At 48.6% G+C, this 18,667-nt stretch overlaps 2 protein-coding genes across 2 annotated transcripts in view; both read left to right on the top strand.

Moving 5' to 3' along the window:
* LOC132766792 (TATA box-binding protein-associated factor, RNA polymerase I, subunit C) overlaps positions 1–18,667 on the top strand; it is a 41,457-nt gene that overhangs the window by 19,405 nt on the left and 3,385 nt on the right. Inside the window, exons 7-14 of the mRNA XM_067464706.1 lie at positions 178–306; positions 401–518; positions 2,528–2,599; positions 2,817–2,952; positions 7,340–7,468; positions 10,813–10,990; positions 14,320–14,460; positions 18,423–18,586. Of these exons, the coding sequence (XP_067320807.1) occupies positions 178–306; positions 401–518; positions 2,528–2,599; positions 2,817–2,952; positions 7,340–7,468; positions 10,813–10,990; positions 14,320–14,460; positions 18,423–18,586 (1,067 nt within the window). The remainder of the gene's footprint in view (positions 1–177; positions 307–400; positions 519–2,527; positions 2,600–2,816; positions 2,953–7,339; positions 7,469–10,812; positions 10,991–14,319; positions 14,461–18,422; positions 18,587–18,667) is intronic.
* LOC137096463 (TATA box-binding protein-associated factor, RNA polymerase I, subunit C-like) lies at positions 16,032–18,341 on the top strand. The gene is made up of 2 exons (XM_067465613.1): positions 16,032–16,038; positions 16,184–18,341. Exons 1-2 carry the CDS (start codon positions 16,032–16,034, stop codon positions 17,218–17,220), a joined length of 1,044 nt encoding a protein of 347 aa, XP_067321714.1. The 3' UTR covers positions 17,221–18,341.

Consider the following 18,667-nt stretch of genomic DNA (forward strand, 5'->3'; position numbering starts at 1 on the left):
CTGGTAGGAGTTGAAGTCCAACACACCTGGATGGAGGGCCGAAGTTGGCCCATTCCTGCTCCACAGGATTTGTGGATCTCCATATAGAATAGTAGATGTTCCTTCCCTGCTGGCCATGGCCTCCCTTGGCCCAGTTCCTCTCTCTCTGGTTGCCCTTCCTGAACTCTTCCCTCCAAGGCTTCCAGGAGGTGGTTCTGAAGCGGGGGCCCTCCAGCCGCTTGGCCCCCCGGACCCTGGGCTCTCCGGCGCAGTTTGAGCTCAATGGCGCGGTGCGGCAGGTGGCGTCCGCACAGGTGGACGGCTGCGGTGAGTGTGAATCTGAGAGCCCCTCCCTCTTTGCCCCCCTCCCCCACCGGTCACTCTGCCCTTGGCTGACCCCTGTGCTCTGTCCCCAACACAGACTTCCTGGGGGTGCGCTCAGACTACCACTGCGGGGCCTGGAGGCTGCGGCTGGGAGAAGCGCCAGAGCCATTAGAGGTGGTGGCCACAGAAGCCCCCTGCTCTTCCATCTCCGTCAGGTGAGTGACCCTCCTTGGCCTGGAGGTCAAGGTGTGCTGACCAGCCTCATACTTTCCTTGCAGTGGGTTAAATCGCTAGAGCTGCTAAACTTGTTGACTGACAGGTTGCAGGTTTGAATCCGGGGAGTCAGGTGAGCTTCTTTCCTTCCTTCCTTCCTTCCTTCCTTCCTTCCTTCCTTCCTTCCTTCTTCTCTACCTCCTTCCTTCCCTTCCTCTTTCTCTCCTTTCTTCCTTCTCTACCTATTCTTGGACTTTAACTCCCAGCAGTTCTCCTGATCTATCTATCTATCTATCTATCTATCTATCTATCTATCTATCTATCTATCTCTAATCTATCTATCTGGAGGATTGCTAGGATTCACAATCCAGGAATAGGAAGTAGGAAATCTGCAGGGACTGGGATGCTCTCAAAGAGACCCAAGGAGAAGCAAGCTTGCATCTCCTTCCCGCTTGTGACATCCTTGCTGGTTGCAGGCAACTTGTGCTGCCCTTGACCTTGACCATGGGGGGCCTTCAACAAGGTCCCCCATGACCTTCTGGCAAGGAAACTAGTCCAATGTGGGCGAGGCAAAACTACGGTGAGGTGGATCTGGAATTGGTTAAATGGACGAACCCAGAGGGTGATTCTCCCCAAGGCTTCCTCCTCTTCATCCTGGAAAGAAGGGACGAGTGGAGTGCCATCAGGAGGGTTCCGTCATGGGCCCGGTCCTGATCAGGATCTTCATTCATGACTTAGATGAAGGGCTAGAAGGCAGGATCATCAAGTTTGCAGACGACACCAAATTGGGAGGGAGAGCCAATAGTCCAGAGGACAGGAGCAGGACTCAAAGGGATCTTGACAGATTAGAGAGATGAAGGGCCAAAGCTAACAAAATGAAGTTCAATGGGGACAAATGCAAGATACTCCACTTCGGCAGAAAAAAACAAAATGCAAAGATACAGAATGGGGGACAATGCCTGGCTCGAGAGCAGGACGTGTAAAAAAGATCTTGGAGTCCTCGTGGACAACAAGTTAAACATGAGCCAGGAATGTGATGTGGCGGCAAAAAAAGCCAATGGGATTTTGGCCTGCATCAATAGGAGCCTAGTGTCTAGATCTAAGGAAGTAACGCTACCCCAATATTCTGCTTTGGTTAGACCACTTTACCTGGAATATTGTGTCCAATTCTGGGCACCACAATTCAAGAGAGATATTGACAAGCTGGAATGTGTCCAGAGAAAGAGGGCGACTCAAATGATCAAGGGTCTGGAGAACAAGCCCTATGAGGAGTGGCTTAAGGAGCTGGGCATGTTTAGCCTGAAGAAGAGAAGGCTGAGAGGAGACATGATAGCCATGTATAAATGTGTGAGAGGAAGCCACAGGGAGGAGGAGGGAGCAAGCTTGTTTTCTGCTTCCTTGGAGACTAGGACGCAAGGGAACAATGGCTTCAAACTACAAGAGAGGAGATTCCATCTGAACATGAGGAAGAACTTCCTGGCTGTGAGAGCCGTTCAGCAGTGGAACTCTCTGCCCCAGAGGGAGTGTGATGGAGGCTTTTAAACAGGTGGAAGCTTTTAAACAGAGGCTGGATGGCCATCTGTCAGGGATGTTTGAATGCAATATTCCTGCTTCTTGGCAGAATGGGGTTGGACTGGATGATGGTTCATGAGGTCTCTCCCCACTCTAGGATTCTATGACCCCTTTGAACCCCAAAGGTCATGGCCCTTTTTTGATCTCTGATTGAGCCTGCCCTTTGGATGATGCCAGAAAGTGGCCAGAGCACCAGGCAGGGCCTTTGGGAGGGAAGGAAGTTATTAGAAGCCATCTGGTTAATCACATCCAAAGCACCCCTGACAGATGGCCATCCAGCCCTGCAAGGAAAGAGAAGACAAGGCCCTGTGTCCTGGCTGAGGCTGTGCTGTGGAGTGGGAGGGGGTTGCGGGGCTGTGGGCGAGGCCTGTCTTCCTGATGGACAAGAGCCCCCCCTTACACACACCCCGTTCTGACCCCGGTCCCTTTTTCCGCGCAGCCCCCACCTGCCAGGCCAGCTCTCCTTCTGCACCCAACGTGGAGCCGTCTACCTGTGGGACGTGGAGACCAGGTAGGTGGCAACCCTGTTTGCCTGCCTCTTTCTCTTGGACAGAGCCTTGTGGGGCTTCCCACTTTAAAGCCTGGCCCTTCTTCCTGGGAGGAAGGGTCCCCTCTCTTCTGGGGACAGAAAGGGAGCAGATGGTTAGAGGGATGTGGAGTGGGGGGTCCTTGTTTCGGGGGGTGGGGTCCTTTGCACTTGTTCCATCAGGGTCTCTCTCCCTCTCCAGGCTCCGGCTCCTGCACCAGGACAAGGAGACCATGTTCTTCCGTGACCCCTCTCCCTGGCGCTGGAGCGAGTTCACTGCCCACCCGCAGGTGCTCACTCTGGCCGACCGGACCGGCCTGGTGGGCCTCGACCAGAGGGTGAGTGAGGGTCTCCTGGGGGGAAAGGGGACACCGGAGGGGAGCACGGCCTTTGCATGCTCGGAATAATAAATAGGGATTTATTTTTGGACAAATCCCAGCGCTTGCCACCAAAATATAACAGATGGGGCTTAGTTTGGGGTAAATAAAAATTCCAAAGCAACAACAGGACACCACTTAAGATTGAACGTGGCTTCTGTGACAAACCGCTGTTGAAAAAACCATCACTGGACCCCACTCAATTAGACAACTATCGGCCAGTTTCCAATCTCCCCTATTTGGGCAAAGTCCTGGAACGTGTGGTGGCAGCTCAACTCCAGGGATTTCTGGTAGACACTGATTATCTTGATCCGGCACAGTCTGGCTTTAGACCGGGACATGGAACGGAAACAGCCTTGGTCGCCTTGGTAGATGATCTGCGCAGGGAACTGGACAGGGGGAGTGTGTCCCTGTTAGTTCTCCTGGACCTCTCAGCGGCCTTCGATACCGTCGATCACGGTATCCTTCTGGGACGACTCACAGAAATGGGACTTGGGGGTACTGCTTTGCAGTGGCTCCGGTCATTTCTTGAGGGACGGTCCCAGAAGGTGTTACTGGGTGACACCTGTTCGGCTCCACAACCGTTGTCGTGTGGAGTCCCTCAGGGATCTATTCTGTCCCCAATGTTGTTTAACATCTACATGAAGCCGCTGGGGGAGATCATTCGGAGTTTCGGATTGCGGTGTTATCTCTATGCAGATGATGTCCAGATCTGTCACTCCTTTCCGCCTGTCACCAAGGAGGCTGTCCAGACCTTGAATCGGTGTCTAGCTGCTGTGTCGGACTGGATGAGAGCTAACAAATTGAAATTGAATCCAGACAAGACAGAGGTCCTACTGGTCAGTCGTAAGGCCGAACAAGGTATAGGGTTACAGCCTGTGCTGGATGGGGTTCCACTCCCCCTGAAGACGCAGGTTCGCAGCTTGGGAGTGATCCTGGACTCGCCGCTGAGCCTGGAACCCCAGGTCTCGGCGGTGGCCGGGAGAGCTTTTGCGCAATTAAAACTTGTGCGCCAGCTGCGCCCGTACCTTGGGAAGTCTGATCTGGCCACGGTGGTCCACGCTCTTGTTACATCCCGGATAGACTACTGCAACGCGCTCTACGTGGGGTTGCCCTTGAAGACTGTTCGGAAACTCCAACTAGTCCAGCGTGCAGCAGCCAGATTGCTCACCGGAGCGACATACAGGGAGCATACCACCCCCCTGTTGTGCCAGCTCCACTGGCTGCCGGTTCAATTCCGAGCACAATTCAAGGTGCTGGTCTTAACCTACAAAACCCTATACGGTTCTGGTCCAGTGTATCTGTCCGAACGTATCTCCCTCTACGTCCCACCTCGGAGTTTGAGATCATCTGGGGAGGCCCTGCTCTCGACCCCACCACTCTCACAAGTGAGGCTGGTGGGGACGAGAAGCAGAGCCTTCTCAGTGGTGGCCCCCCACCTGTGGAATTCACTCCCGGGGGAAATCAGAACAGCACCAACCCTCCTCTCCTTCAGGAGGAGGGTGAAGACATGGCTGTGGAACCAGGCCTTTGGGCAACCAGGCAATTAGACAATGACAACCAAATAAGACAATCAGATGTGTGAGATCGGCAGGATTGTCGAAATGGAACCAAAACAGATCTTTGAGTTAATTGTACACTGATGGGTAGGAGGAAGTTCCAGGCTTGTATTGTTTTTACTGATTTTATCATTTTACTGATTTTAGTGGATAATGTTGAATTGTGGGAATTTGTACTGTTATATTTTTTGTGATGATTGTTTGTGTAGCAGGCGTCTAAGTGCGCCTTGCAGCTGTAAGCCGCCCTGGGTCCCCTTCGGGGTGAGAAGGGCGGGGTACAAGAACCCCAAATAAAATAAAATAAAATAATAAAGGCCCCAAAACAAAAAGCTGTAAAGAAAAGCTGGAACTTGTTCCATCTTGGCCGAAAAACCCCATTCGAAAGAACTCTCTGGCACCCACCAACTTAGTAAGCCCTTGGCTTACTTGGAAGTATCTTAGGCAAGAGTGTGTTGGATTAGCCCTCAGGCTTGTGTTTCTGAGGTAACACTAAAAGATTGCTCTTTAAACTCTACGCTGCCACCATTAAGTTCTTGATTACTGCAGGAATCTTTATCAAACCTCGCCCACAGAAGCACACGTGAGGCAGTTGTTGTGAACAACAAAACAATGATGTTTATTTAACAGAACAAAGCTTAGCTGTTTCAAAAATACTGACTTAAAAGCGTGTGGTTACATAAAGCAGTTCAGACTTAGTTACACAGAAACTCTTTCTCCCTCCACAGAAATACTGACAGGATTGCTTCTCTGACAGTAAATCTACGCCAGCACAGATAGTCCTATCCTGGATCTATCTTTTCCTTCGTCTACCAGCTATTTCCCTAATAACTCTAGATTCTTTCCACTAGCTAACTCCACCTGGATCTATCTTTTCCTTCGTCTACCAGCTATTTCCCTAATAACTCTAGATTCTTTCCACTAGCTAACTCCACTCGCCAACAGACCAATCTCAGGCCCCTTCTCAGTAACCCAGAAGTCTGTAACCCATCATCCTCCTCGTCCTGAGGAAACTCAGGCTCAGAAAGCTCAGGCTCAGACTGAGCCACAACAATGAGAATGTTTCTGTCAGGCCTTGGGAGAAAGGTTTACTCCCTCCGCCTGTGAGCTCTCCAGATTCTAGTTTGGAAAACAGTCTGACACCTGGGAAAGTTCATGAGGAGTCGGATAAGCAGAGTCGGTGGCTGGAGATTAGCCAGAATCGACAAGAGACCCAATGTTTACATAGATCCAAAAGAATTCGTCAATTAAAGTCAAAGACTGGGGGGAAACGAAACCAGTTTTTGGGATTGAAGGTTTGCCTGTAAAAAATCTTGTAAGATCAGGCATCATTTGGAAACCAAGTTCTTGTGCCATGGAAGTCTTGTTCAAGGGATCTTGTTTCTGTGGAGTATCTTTTAGCCTTTTGGATTGTCTTTGCATCCTGCTTGATTCCTGTCTGGATTAACGCTGTCTTGGATTGCCTGTATATCTTGTGTGGACATTGCTTTGAGTTACTACTGATTATTATTATTATTATTATTATTAATTTATTTAAAACTTTTCTATCCCAATCTTCTCATCTCCATAGAGGGACTCAGACCAGCTTACAGCAAGGATTGAATGCTACTAATACAAGTTAAAACATCATACAATAATACAAGATTAAAATACATATAGAAAAAATACATATATATCAAATTGCCAAGATATTTATTTATTTATTTACAATATTTATATTCCGCCCTTCTTATCACCCCGCAGGGGACTCAGGGCGGATTACAGTGTACACATACATGGCAAACATTCAATGCCAATTTTTGACATACAAACATATACAGACATACACAGAGGCTATTTAACTTTTTGTGGCCACCAGGGGAGCTGTCGCTTTCCTCGTCCATCTGCGACATTGATGAAGCACTTCCGCATTCCCCGCATGCTTCCTTGCTGAAATGCTTTTGCTGGAGTCTTCTTTATGGCCTCATAAATTAGTTAATGTAGCCTCCCCACACTTTAAGGTGGTACCTTATTTTCCTCCTTCACAGATGCAACTGTCTTTCGGGTTGCAAAGGTCGACAACAGGCTACACACAATTGGTTGGAAACCCACTCCAACCCGGGCTGGCTTCGAACTCATGACCTTTTTGGTCAGAGTGATCTTAATGCAGCTGACACTCAGCCAGCTGCGCCACAATCCCGGTGCTAAAATCATGTTCAACTCAGTCCACATATGTGGTCACTCACCTTGGTCTTTAACCGGTCTCAGACATTATTCTGGGAGTGCTTGGTTCCATAACCAGGTTTTCACTAGCCTCCTGAAGGACAAGAGGGAGGGGGCAGATCTGATCTCGCTCAGGAGAGAGTTCCATAGCTGAGGGGCCACCACAGAAAAGGCCCCGTCTCTCGTTCCCACCAAACGCACTTGCGAAGGTGGTGGGACTGAGAGCAGGGCCTCTCCGGAAGATCTTAATGTCCTTGATGGTTCAGAGGGGAGAATACGTTCAGACAGGTAAACTGGGTCGGAACCGTATAGGGATTTATTGGTTAAAACCAACACTTTGAATGGACGAATACTTTTTGGAACCTTCTGATTTTCTTACAAGCATTTATTTCTTCTGGCTATTTACAAAGCTTTAATAAAATAAGATTTGAGTCTTCACTCTTTGAGTGGTGTGTTTTAAGTCAGAGGGCTTCTTCTGGACCTGGAGTGCAACATCCTCCACCCGTGTGTGTGTGTGTGTGTGTGTGTGTGTTTGTGTGTGCCCTGCCCTTGCCTCACCTGCCCTATCTTTCTTCCTTGCCTCCCTCCAGGTGGGCTCTGGCTCTCCCTTCGACCTCTTCAAGGTGGGGGCGGAAGCGGAATGCCAGCGGGGGGAGCGGCTGGTGCTCTCCAAGTACCTGGGCCAGGCACACCCCTTCCAGCACCTGCTGGCCTCTCAGGTGAGTCTGACACAACGCCCCAATCCCCACTCAGAGCCTGGCCCAAGTGGGGAGGCGTCCATTGGGACCTTTGTAGAAGAGAGACGATGGGGAGGTGTCACTGTCCATATTGTTGGGGTTGTAAATGTAAATAAACAGAAGCTTTACCACAGTTTCTGAACCAAAATATGCCCTGCAGTATAATAAAATGTCCTCGGGCTTGTGTAACAAGTAACAGTAACTGTTGAAGGCTTGGGTTGTTGTAGGTTTTTCGGGCTATATGGCCATGTTCTAGAGGTATTCTCTCCTAACGTTTCACCTGCATCTATGGACCTCACAACCTCTGAGGATGCTTGCCATGGTTTCTGAACCAAAATATACCCTGCAGTATAATAAAGTGTCCTCGGGCTTGTGTAACAAGTAACAGTAACTGTTGAAGGCTTGGGTTGTTGTAGGTTTTTCGGGCTATATGGCCATGTTCTAGAGGTATTCTCTCCTGACGTTTCGCCTGCATCTATGGACCTCACAACCTCTGAGGATGCTTGCCATGGTTTCTGAACCAAAATATACCCTGCAGTATAATAAAGTGTCCTCGGGCTTGTGTAACAAGTAACAGTAACTGTTGAAGGCTTGGGTTGTTGTAGGTTTTTCGGGCTATATGGCCATGTTCTAGAGGTATTCTCTCCTGACGTTTCGCCTGCATCTATGGACCTCACAACCTCTGAGGATGCTTGCCATGGTTTCTGAACCAAAATATACCCTGCAGTATAATAAAGTGTCCTCGGGCTTGTGTAACAAGTAACAGTAACTGTTGAAGGCTTGGGTTGTTGTAGGTTTTTCGGGCTATATGGCCATGTTCTAGAGGTATTCTCTCCTGACGTTTCGCCTGCATCTATGGACCTCACAACCTCTGAGGATGCTTGCCATGGTTTCTGAACCAAAATATACCCTGCAGTATAATAAAGTGTCCTCGGGCTTGTGTAACAAGTAACAGTAACTGTTGAAGGCTTGGGTTGTTGTAGGTTTTTCGGGCTATATGGCCATGTTCTAGAGGTATTCTCTCCTGACGTTTCGCCTGCATCTATGGACCTCACAACCTCTGAGGATGCTTGCCATGGTTTCTGAACCAAAATATACCCTGCAGTATAATAAAGTGTCCTCGGGCTTGTGTAACAAGTAACAGTAACTGTTGAAGGCTTGGGTTGTTGTAGGTTTTTCGGGCTATATGGCCATGTTCTAGAGGTATTCTCTCCTGACGTTTCGCCTGCATCTATGGACCTCACAACCTCTGAGGATGCTTGCCATGGTTTCTGAACCAAAATATACCCTGCAGTATAATAAAGTGTCCTCGGGCTTGTGTAACAAGTAACAGTAACTGTTGAAGGCTTGGGTTGTTGTAGGTTTTTCGGGCTATATGGCCATGTTCTAGAGGTATTCTCTCCTGACGTTTCGCCTGCATCTATGGACCTCACAACCTCTGAGGATGCTTGCCATGGTTTCTGAACCAAAATATACCCTGCAGTATAATAAAGTGTCCTCGGGCTTGTGTAACAAGTAACAGTAACTGTTGAAGGCTTGGGTTGTTGTAGGTTTTTCGGGCTATATGGCCATGTTCTAGAGGTATTCTCTCCTGACGTTTCGCCTGCATCTATGGACCTCACAACCTCTGAGGATGCTTGCCATGGTTTCTGAACCAAAATATACCCTGCAGTATAATAAAGTGTCCTCGGGCTTGTGTAACAAGTAACAGTAACTGTTGAAGGCTTGGGTTGTTGTAGGTTTTTCGGGCTATATGGCCATGTTCTAGAGGTATTCTCTCCTGACGTTTCGCCTGCATCTATGGACCTCACAACCTCTGAGGATGCTTGCCATGGTTTCTGAACCAAAATATACCCTGCAGTATAATAAAGTGTCCTCGGGCTTGTGTAACAAGTAACAGTAACTGTTGAAGGCTTGGGTTGTTGTAGGTTTTTCGGGCTATATGGCCATGTTCTAGAGGTATTCTCTCCTGACGTTTCGCCTGCATCTATGGACCTCACAACCTCTGAGGATGCTTGCCATGGTTTCTGAACCAAAATATACCCTGCAGTATAATAAAGTGTCCTCGGGCTTGTGTAACAAGTAACAGTAACTGTTGAAGGCTTGGGTTGTTGTAGGTTTTTCGGGCTATATGGCCATGTTCTAGAGGTATTCTCTCCTGACGTTTCGCCTGCATCTATGGACCTCACAACCTCTGAGGATGCTTGCCATGGTTTCTGAACCAAAATATACCCTGCAGTATAATAAAGTGTCCTCGGGCTTGTGTAACAAGTAACAGTAACTGTTGAAGGCTTGGGTTGTTGTAGGTTTTTCGGGCTATATGGCCATGTTCTAGAGGTATTCTCTCCTGACGTTTCGCCTGCATCTATGGACCTCACAACCTCTGAGGATGCTTGCCATGGTTTCTGAACCAAAATATACCCTGCAGTATAATAAAGTGTCCTCGGGCTTGTGTAACAAGTAACAGTAACTGTTGAAGGCTTGGGTTGTTGTAGGTTTTTCGGGCTATATGGCCATGTTCTAGAGGTATTCTCTCCTGACGTTTCGCCTGCATCTATGGACCTCACAACCTCTGAGGATGCTTGCCATGGTTTCTGAACCAAAATATACCCTGCAGTATAATAAAGTGTCCTCGGGCTTGTGTAACAAGTAACAGTAACTGTTGAAGGCTTGGGTTGTTGTAGGTTTTTCGGGCTATATGGCCATGTTCTAGAGGTATTCTCTCCTGACGTTTCGCCTGCATCTATGGACCTCACAACCTCTGAGGATGCTTGCCATAGATGCAGGCATTAATATTACTAATAATATTAGGATATAGTGGTATGGTGCAATACAGCAATGTTTAATGCTGATATTGTTCTATGCTAAGAATATAATATCTTGTATGTAATATATACCTTGTAAGCCGTTCTGAGTCCCCTTCAGGGTGAGAAGGGCAGCATATAAATGCCGTAAATAAATAAATTTATGGGTTTTTTTATGGGTGGTGGTCACTTGTTGGTCTGATAGGTACATTGTCTCCAAATTTCGTGTCAATTCGTCCAATGGTTTTTGAGTTATGTTAATCCTACAAATCTATTTTTATTTATATAGATTTGTTTGATACTTCAGCCCTCCAGGTGTTTTGGACTCCAACTCCAACTCCCACACTTCCTAACAGCATTCGCAGACTGAGGGACTTCTGGGAACTGTAGTAGGCTGTTAGGAATTGTGGGAGTTGGAGTCCAAAACACCTGGAGGGAGGGCTGAAGTTGGCCCATGCCTGGTTTACCGTATTGACCCGACTCTAATGCTCCCCTCGTTGGTGATTCTGTCTTCCGCCCCAGTTCTGCCTCTTCCTGCTGGACGAGCGCTTCCCGCTGGTGCCCCTCCTCCGCTGGGAGCACATGATGGAGCGGCCCCCCCTCTTCGCCCAGCTGCTCCCGGCCGGGGGCCCCCACCAGAGCCACAAGCTGATCCTGGGGGCCCACCACTCGCAGGAGCTCGCCATGGTGCAGTACACAGGTGGGTCAGGGGCCTCACCCTTTGGCCCAGGGGAAGGCTCTGCGGGGGGGAGGGGGAGGGGGGCCTTGGGCCAGACTTTGGCCAGACTGACTGACCGGTCCTGCTTTGACCCACCTCAGGTTGTGGGTAAGGAAGTGGGTAAGGAAATGCATGACCCTTTTAGAGACCGTAACCTTTTGGAAAACCGCAATCTCCATAACCTTTTGGAGAAGAATGGCATTCACAGCCATTTGGAAATTATTTATTTATTTATCGTGTTAGGGGCAACCAGACCATTGTGTTACATTTCTAACAGAACAAAACAAACAGATTTAAAAAAAACCACAAAGTTTGCAAACTTGGTAGTTGATTAAGTGTCCTTTGACCAGTCTCTGGCCCCTTGGAGTGCCTCTGGTGTTTCCGCAAGGAGGTCCTCCATGGTGCATGTGGCAGGGTTCAGGTTGCATTGCAGCAGGTGGTCAGTGGTTTGCTCTTCTCCACACTCGCATGTCATGGATTCCACTCTGTGGCCCCATTTCTTAAGGTTGGCTCTGCATCTCATCGTGCCAGAGCGCAGTCTGTTCAGCGCCTTCCAAGTCGCCCCGTCTTCTGTGTGCCCGGGGGGAGTCTCTCATTTGGCATCAGCCATGGATTGAGGTTCTGGGTTTGAGCCTGCCACTTTTGGACTCTTGCTTGCTGAGGTGTTCCAGCAAGTGTCTCTGTAGATCTTAGAAAACTATGTCTTGATTTAAGTCGTTGACGTGCTGGCTGATACCCAAACAGGGGATGAGCTGGAGATGTCTCTGCCTTGGTCCTTTCACTATTGGCTGCTACTTCCCAGCAGATGTCAGGTGGTGCAATACCGGCTAAGCAGTGTAATTTCTCCCGTGGTGTAGGGCGCAGACACCCCGTGATAATGCGGCATGTCTCATTAAGAGCCACATCTACTGTTTTAGCGTGGTGAGATGTGTTCCACACTGGGCATGCATACTCAGCAGCAGAGTAGCACAGCGCAAGGGCAGATGTCTTCACTGTATCTGGTTGTGATCCCCAGGTTGTGCCAGTCAGCTTTCGTATGATATTGTTTCTAGCACCCACTTTTTACTTGATGTTCTGGCAGTGCTTCTTGTAGGTAAGAGCATGGTCCAGAGTGACTCCTCCCAGGTATTTGGGTGGGCTGCAAGGCTCCCGTGGAAATCAACCTTTTGTAAAAGTATGATTTTCCAGAGAAGAGCCAAAAACTCCTTTGAGTAAAATCTTCTCGTCAGTGGTATATATCCAAATGTACTTATGCAAGGCTGTTTTGGCTGTCAGTTGTTAGACTGATAGCCTAGTTGTTTCTAATTTGTTAGGGCCAGAGATGATGCCAATGGACAAAAACAGCAGAGTTTCAGAAGTGTTTCTTTCAGTGCCCAAAAGCATTTCCTCTCCCATAAAATACCTTTTTTCTATATCATGCTCTCAAGAAATAAAGTAGACTTGGTTCCAAGTAACATGTCTTGTTTACTCACAGCCTTCATGTGTTCAGCATACAGGGACATAACTTGTCAATCCAGTTACAGATAGGTTTGAAGTAGTTTCTCTCTGCTGATAACACAGAACATCTTTCTTTTAATCGAGAGCAGGCATCCTCCAACTGTGGCCCTCCAGCTGTTTGGGCCTCCAACTCCCAGAAGCCCTAATGAGCTTGTTCAATTGTCAGGAATTCTGGGAGTTGAAGGCCCAAACAGCTGGAGGGCCGCAGTTGGAGGATGCCTCATCAAGAACAATGTCCAAAGTCTACATGGTATCTGATGGACTCTGTGCTATAGTGCCGTCTGAAGTCTCATGGCTAAAGCTTTTCTGTGTTCTAAAATGGAGTCTGAGCTCTGAGCAGCCCCAGATCTGATCGTGTGGCCTGCAGCCCATGGCTAAAGCATTTCTGTGTTCTAAAATGGAGTCTGAGCTCTGAGCAGTTCCACATCTGATCGTGTGGCCTGCAGCCCATGGCTAAAGCTTTTCTGTGTTCTAAAATGGAGTCTGAGCTCTGAGCAGTCCCAGATCTGATCGTGTGGTCTGCAGCCCATGGCTAAAGCTTTTCTGTGTTCTAAAATGGAGTCTGAGCTCTGAGCAGCCCCAGATCTGATCGTGTGGTCTGCAGCCCATGGCTAAAGCATTTCTGTGTTCTAAAATGGAGTCTGAGCTCTGAGCAGCCCCAGATCTGATCGTGTGGCCTGCAGCCCATGGCTAAAGCATTTCTGTGTTCTAAAATGGAGTCTGAGCTGTGAGCAGCCCCAGATCTGATCATGTGGTCTGCAGCCCATGGCTAAAGCATTTCTGTGTTCTAAAATGGAGTCTGAGCTGTGAGCAGCCCCAGATCTGATCGTGTGGTCTGCAGCCCATGGCTAAAGCTTTTCTGTGTTCTAAAATGGAGTCTGAGCTCTGAGCAGCCCCAGATCTGATCGTGTGGCCTGCAGCCCATGGCTAAAGCATTTCTGTGTTCTAAAATGGAGTCTGAGCTGTGAGCAGCCCCAGATCTGATCATGTGGTCTGCAGCCCATGGCTAAAGCATTTCTGTGTTCTAAAATGGAGTCTGAGCTCTGAGCAGTTCCACATCTGATCGTGTGGCCTGCAGCCCATGGCTAAAGCTTTTCTGTGTTCTAAAATGGAGTCTGAGCTCTGAGCAGTCCCAGATCTGATCGTGTTGTCTGCAGCCCATGGCTAAAGCTTTTCTGTGTTCTAAAATGGAGTCTGAGCTCTGAGCAGCCCCAGATCTGATCGTGTGGCCTGCAGCCCATGACTAAAGCATTTCTGTGTTCTAAAATGGAGTCTGAGCTCTGAGCAGTCCCAGATCTGATCGTGTGGTCTGCAGCCCATGGCTAAAGCTTTTCTGTGTTCTAAAATGGAGTCTGAGCTGTGAGCAGCCCCAGATCTGATTGTGTGGTCTGCAGCCCATGACTAAAGCATTTCTGTGTTCTAAAATGGAGTCTGAGCTCTGAGCAGCCCCAGATCTGATCGTGTGGTCTGCAGCCCATGGCTAAAGCATTTCTGTGTTCTAAAATGGAGTCTGAGCTCTGAGCAGTCCCAGATCTGATCGTGTGGCCTGCAGCCCATGGCTAAAGCATTTCTGTGTTCTAAAATGGAGTCTGAGCTCTGAGCAGCCCCAGATCTGATCGTGTGGCCTGCAGCCCCTCCCACAACCTCAAGAAAGATAGAGTAAAGGGAAAGATGCACACTGTCACACCTCAGAGTAGAGTCACTTTGCTTAGGACACCAAAGAATACATCCAAACAAATTACGAGTGGAGGCTTGAAGGAGGTTGTGATTTCTAACAATTAAATAAGCATTGTTGTTGTTGTTGTTTTCTCTAGGAAGTGGCAGCAGCGCCCCCTGCCAGGTGTGGGGCCCCCCGCAGAGGCTGCCCTGCATCCGGGACAGCCTGCCCCACTTCCCCCTGCAGACCCCCCTCCGGCTCAGCGCCCTCCGCCAGCGCCTCTCCCTCCCCAGCGCAGGTGAGTCCCCCCTTCCCGCTCGACCAATAACACTCCGCAACACAATTTGAAAACTGTTCTGGTTTGACAACGTTATTTCCTGCTTCATTCTGCGGTCCATACTTTGAAAGTAGTTGTCCTGCTCCAGAAACTTTGTTGTTTTTGTGGCCGCTACAATTGAGGTTGAATGGTCTGCAGCCCATGGCTAAAGCATTTCTGTGTTCTAAAATGGAGTCTGAGCTCTGAGCAGTCCCAGATCTTCATTGAGATCTTCATTGAAAAACTATATCAAAATTGTTGATTTATTGACCTCTGAGCATCCACTCAAAGGCACAGAAGTAAATAATGAAGCATGCTACCTCTGTCAGCTCGAAAGCCCAGTGCGGCACTTAACTTTTAATTGCAATTACTAAAAACTGCAAACTGTTTACAGGAGCAGAATAGAACACGTCCGTTTGCTAGCCGTACATCGCTAGAAGCTCAAAAAGCATGGCTATCTGATCTTTCTGGAATGTAAACACATTAATGGAACACTCCAAAGTTATGCTCTAGGAATCGAGCACAGCTCTATGCATTTCACTCTGACACTGCATTGCTACACCACACACAGTTTAAACTACAAACAATATTACATTTAAACCAATGTGCTAACAGAAATGTCCTAGAGCAGGATCATAATATGGTAATACAATATAATATAATACTAATAATAATACAATATAATATTTATATATTATATATTACATGCAATATTACTAATAACATTGCTGTATAGTGGTATAGTACAATATATAATACTAATATTGTGCTATGCTGAGAATATAATGTATTGCACATACATATAATATTGATCATACTATTTTAATACAATATAATAATACTAATAATAATACAATATAATATTTATGTATTATGTATCACATGCAATATTACTAATATCTGCAGTATAGTGGTATAGTACAACATAATACAATATATAATACTAATACTGTGCTATGCTAATAATATAATGTATTGTATGTACATATATAATTGATCATAATATTGTAGTGCAATATAATACTAATAATATAATAATTATATATTATATAATACAGTCAGTATTACCAATAACATTGCAGTATTGTGGTATAGTACAATATAGTACAATATATAATACTAATATTGTGCTATGCTGATAATATAATGTATGTACATATATAATTGATCATAATATTGTAGTGCAATATAATACTAATAATATAATAATCATATATTACATAATACAGGCAGTATTACCAATAACATTGCAGTATTGTGGTATAGTACAACATAGTACAATATATAATACTAATACTGTGCTATGCTGATAATATAATGCATTGGATGTACATATAATATTGAGCATAATATTGTAATACAGTATAATAATAATAATAATAATAATAATAATACACGAATATAATAATTATATATTATATAATACAAGCAGTATTACCAATAACATTGTAGTATTGTGGTACAGTACAATATAATACAATATATAATACTGATGTTGTGCTATGCTAATCATATAATGTATTGTATGTAGATATAATGTATTGTATGTAGGTATGACTTGTAAGCTTCTCTGAGTCCCCTTTGGGGTGAGAGAGGACGGTAGTAAATAAAGTTTCCTGAGTCAGACGAGGGGTGATCCTTGAGGCCGAAGCCCCCAATGGGTGACCCCTGCCCGCTTTTCCCTTCCCCTGCCCCTCTTTTGCAGGCATCGCGGCTGCCCTTGTCCCGGGGGGCCACCACCCCCGGTCCCTTGTGGTCTTCCATCTCTCCGAGGCGGGCGACCTCTTCTTCCACCCGATGCTTTGCCAGGAGGAGGAAGAGGAGGAGGAAGAAGAAGAGGGGCGACAAGAGAAGCACCTGGACGCGGAAGAGGGAGAGAAGGGTGTCCCTGTCTCGGAAGGGGACCCCCCGTACGTGCGCTGGCTGAAGGCTTTCCTGGCGGCCTGGGAGGGTCTGCCTTGGGACGCGCAGGGGAGACCCCCCACCCCGTCCACGCTCAGCCAGGCCTTCCTCTTCAAGCGGGGGGAGTTGCAGGAGGGGCGGGACGAGGCCCGCTGCAAGGAGGCCCGCCGGCACCTGCGCCGCGCCATGGAGGAGAGGGGCCTGCTGGGGCCCCTGGGGGACGGGGCCCCCTCCCCGCCTCTGCCCCCACCGGAGATCCCCCCCCTCAAGGACCTGGACGAGCTCAGCGAGCGGATGGAGGCCTCCTGGGGGGGCGGCTGGGGGGGCTGGTGGCAGGACAAGCTGGGCCGCAACCTCCACCAGAAGCGCCGGGACTTGCGGGAGAGGCGTCGGCGGGCCAAGAGGGCCCGGGGCCCCGCCAGCCTCTCCGGGAGCTTCGTCTCCTCCACCAGCGGCCCCTCCGAGTTCAGTGACTCCTCTTGTGGGGCCAGCAGACCCCGGCCGAGGCGGACCCCTGCCCCAAAAAGAACGGAGAGCCCCCCTCTCCCTTCCCAAGAGGCCGAGACGGAGACGGAGGACCCCCTCGGGGGGCTGCTCTCCTCCCAGACGCTGAGCGCCAAGGGTATCCCGCGGGAGAGGAGGCGCACCCTCCGGCAGTACCTGGCCCTCTGGGACCCCCAGAAGGAGGAGGAGGGGGAGGGGGACGCGGCGGCAATCACGCAAGACCCCCAAGCGGACCCCCCAGGGCTGCCCCTCAGCCAGGCTTCCCGGGGGACCACCTGCTCCCAGGGCTCCTCCTCCTCACAGCGGGCCAAGAAGAAGGCGCGCATGGGGTTCTGAGGGGCCCCCCCACCCGTGAGAAAACGAGGGGAGTGGGCTTTCCACTGGAAGAAGGGGGAGCGCACGGGGTTCCAATGGGGACAATGTGTATAACTGCCGTGAATACTTTTCAAACCCAGCGCGAGAGGGTCTACCAGAACTTTTGCACAAAGAATGACATTGGACTTCCCGATTCCGTATGCGAGGGTGGAATGAAAAGTAATGCCTCCGCCTTCCCTACATAGTTTGGCCCTAGTTTTGCAATGGAAGGGAGTCCGAAGCAGGCCTTCCCCCCAGGACTCCCACTCCCACATTCGCACGTCCACTGTATTTCCCGCTTTGCAATAAAGCCATGTTTTTCTATTTCCATTCCTTGTTCAATAGCACAAGAGTTTGGGTGTGAAGGACAGGGGGGGTTATTATTATTTGATACACAATAATAGGAGTCCACAGCAGACAAGGTCACTCTGCTCGCTGTTGTATTGGATCACGCGTCGGACACTTCCCAAGCTGGAATACTGTGCCCAGAGAAAGAGGGCGACTCAAAGGATCACGGGTCTGGAGGACAAGCCCTATGAGGAGCGGCTTAAGGAGCTGGGCTTCTTTAGCCTGAAGAAGAGAAGGCTGAGAGGAGACATGATGAGGGCCATGGATCAGTATGTGAGGGGAAGCCACAGGGAGGAGGGAGCAGATCAAGGGTCTGGAGAACACGCCCTATGAGGAGCGGCTTAAGGAGCTGGGCTTCTTTAGCCTGAGGAAGAGAAGGCTGAGAGGAGACATGATGAGGGCCATGTATAAATATGTGAGAGGAAGCCACAGGGAGGATATATAATACTAATACTGTGCTATGCTGAGAATATAATGTATTGTATGTACATATAATATTAATAATACTGTAGTGGAATATAATACTAATAATATAATAATTATGTATTATATAATACAGTCAGTATTATCAATAACATTGTAGTATTGTGGTACAGTACAATATAATACAATATATAATACTGATGTTGTGCTATGCTAATCATATAATGTATTGTATGTAGATATAATGTATTGTATGTAGGTATGACTTGTAAGCTTCTCTGAGTCCCCTTTGGGGTGAGAGAGGACGGTAGTAAATAAAGTTTCCTGAGTCAGGCGAGCGGTGATCCTTGAGGCCGAAGCCCCCAATGGGTGACCCCTGCCCGCTTTTCCCTTCCCCTGCCCCTCTTTTGCAGGCATCGCGGCTGCCCTTGTCCCGGGGGGCCACCACCACCGGTCCCTTGTGGTCTTCCATCTCTCCGAGGCGGGCGACCTCTTCTTCCACCCGATGCTTTGCCAGGAGGAGGAAGAGGAGGAGGAGGAGGAGGAAGAAGAGGGGCGACAAGAGAAGCACCTGGACGCGGAAGAGGGAGAGAAGGGTGTCCCTGTCTCGGAAGGGGACCCCCCGTACGTGCGCTGGCTGAAGGCCTTCCTGGCGGCC

This window comes from Anolis sagrei, chromosome 2 (genome assembly GCF_037176765.1).
Source record: "Anolis sagrei isolate rAnoSag1 chromosome 2, rAnoSag1.mat, whole genome shotgun sequence".
Classification (NCBI taxonomy): Eukaryota; Metazoa; Chordata; class Lepidosauria; order Squamata; family Dactyloidae; genus Anolis; species Anolis sagrei.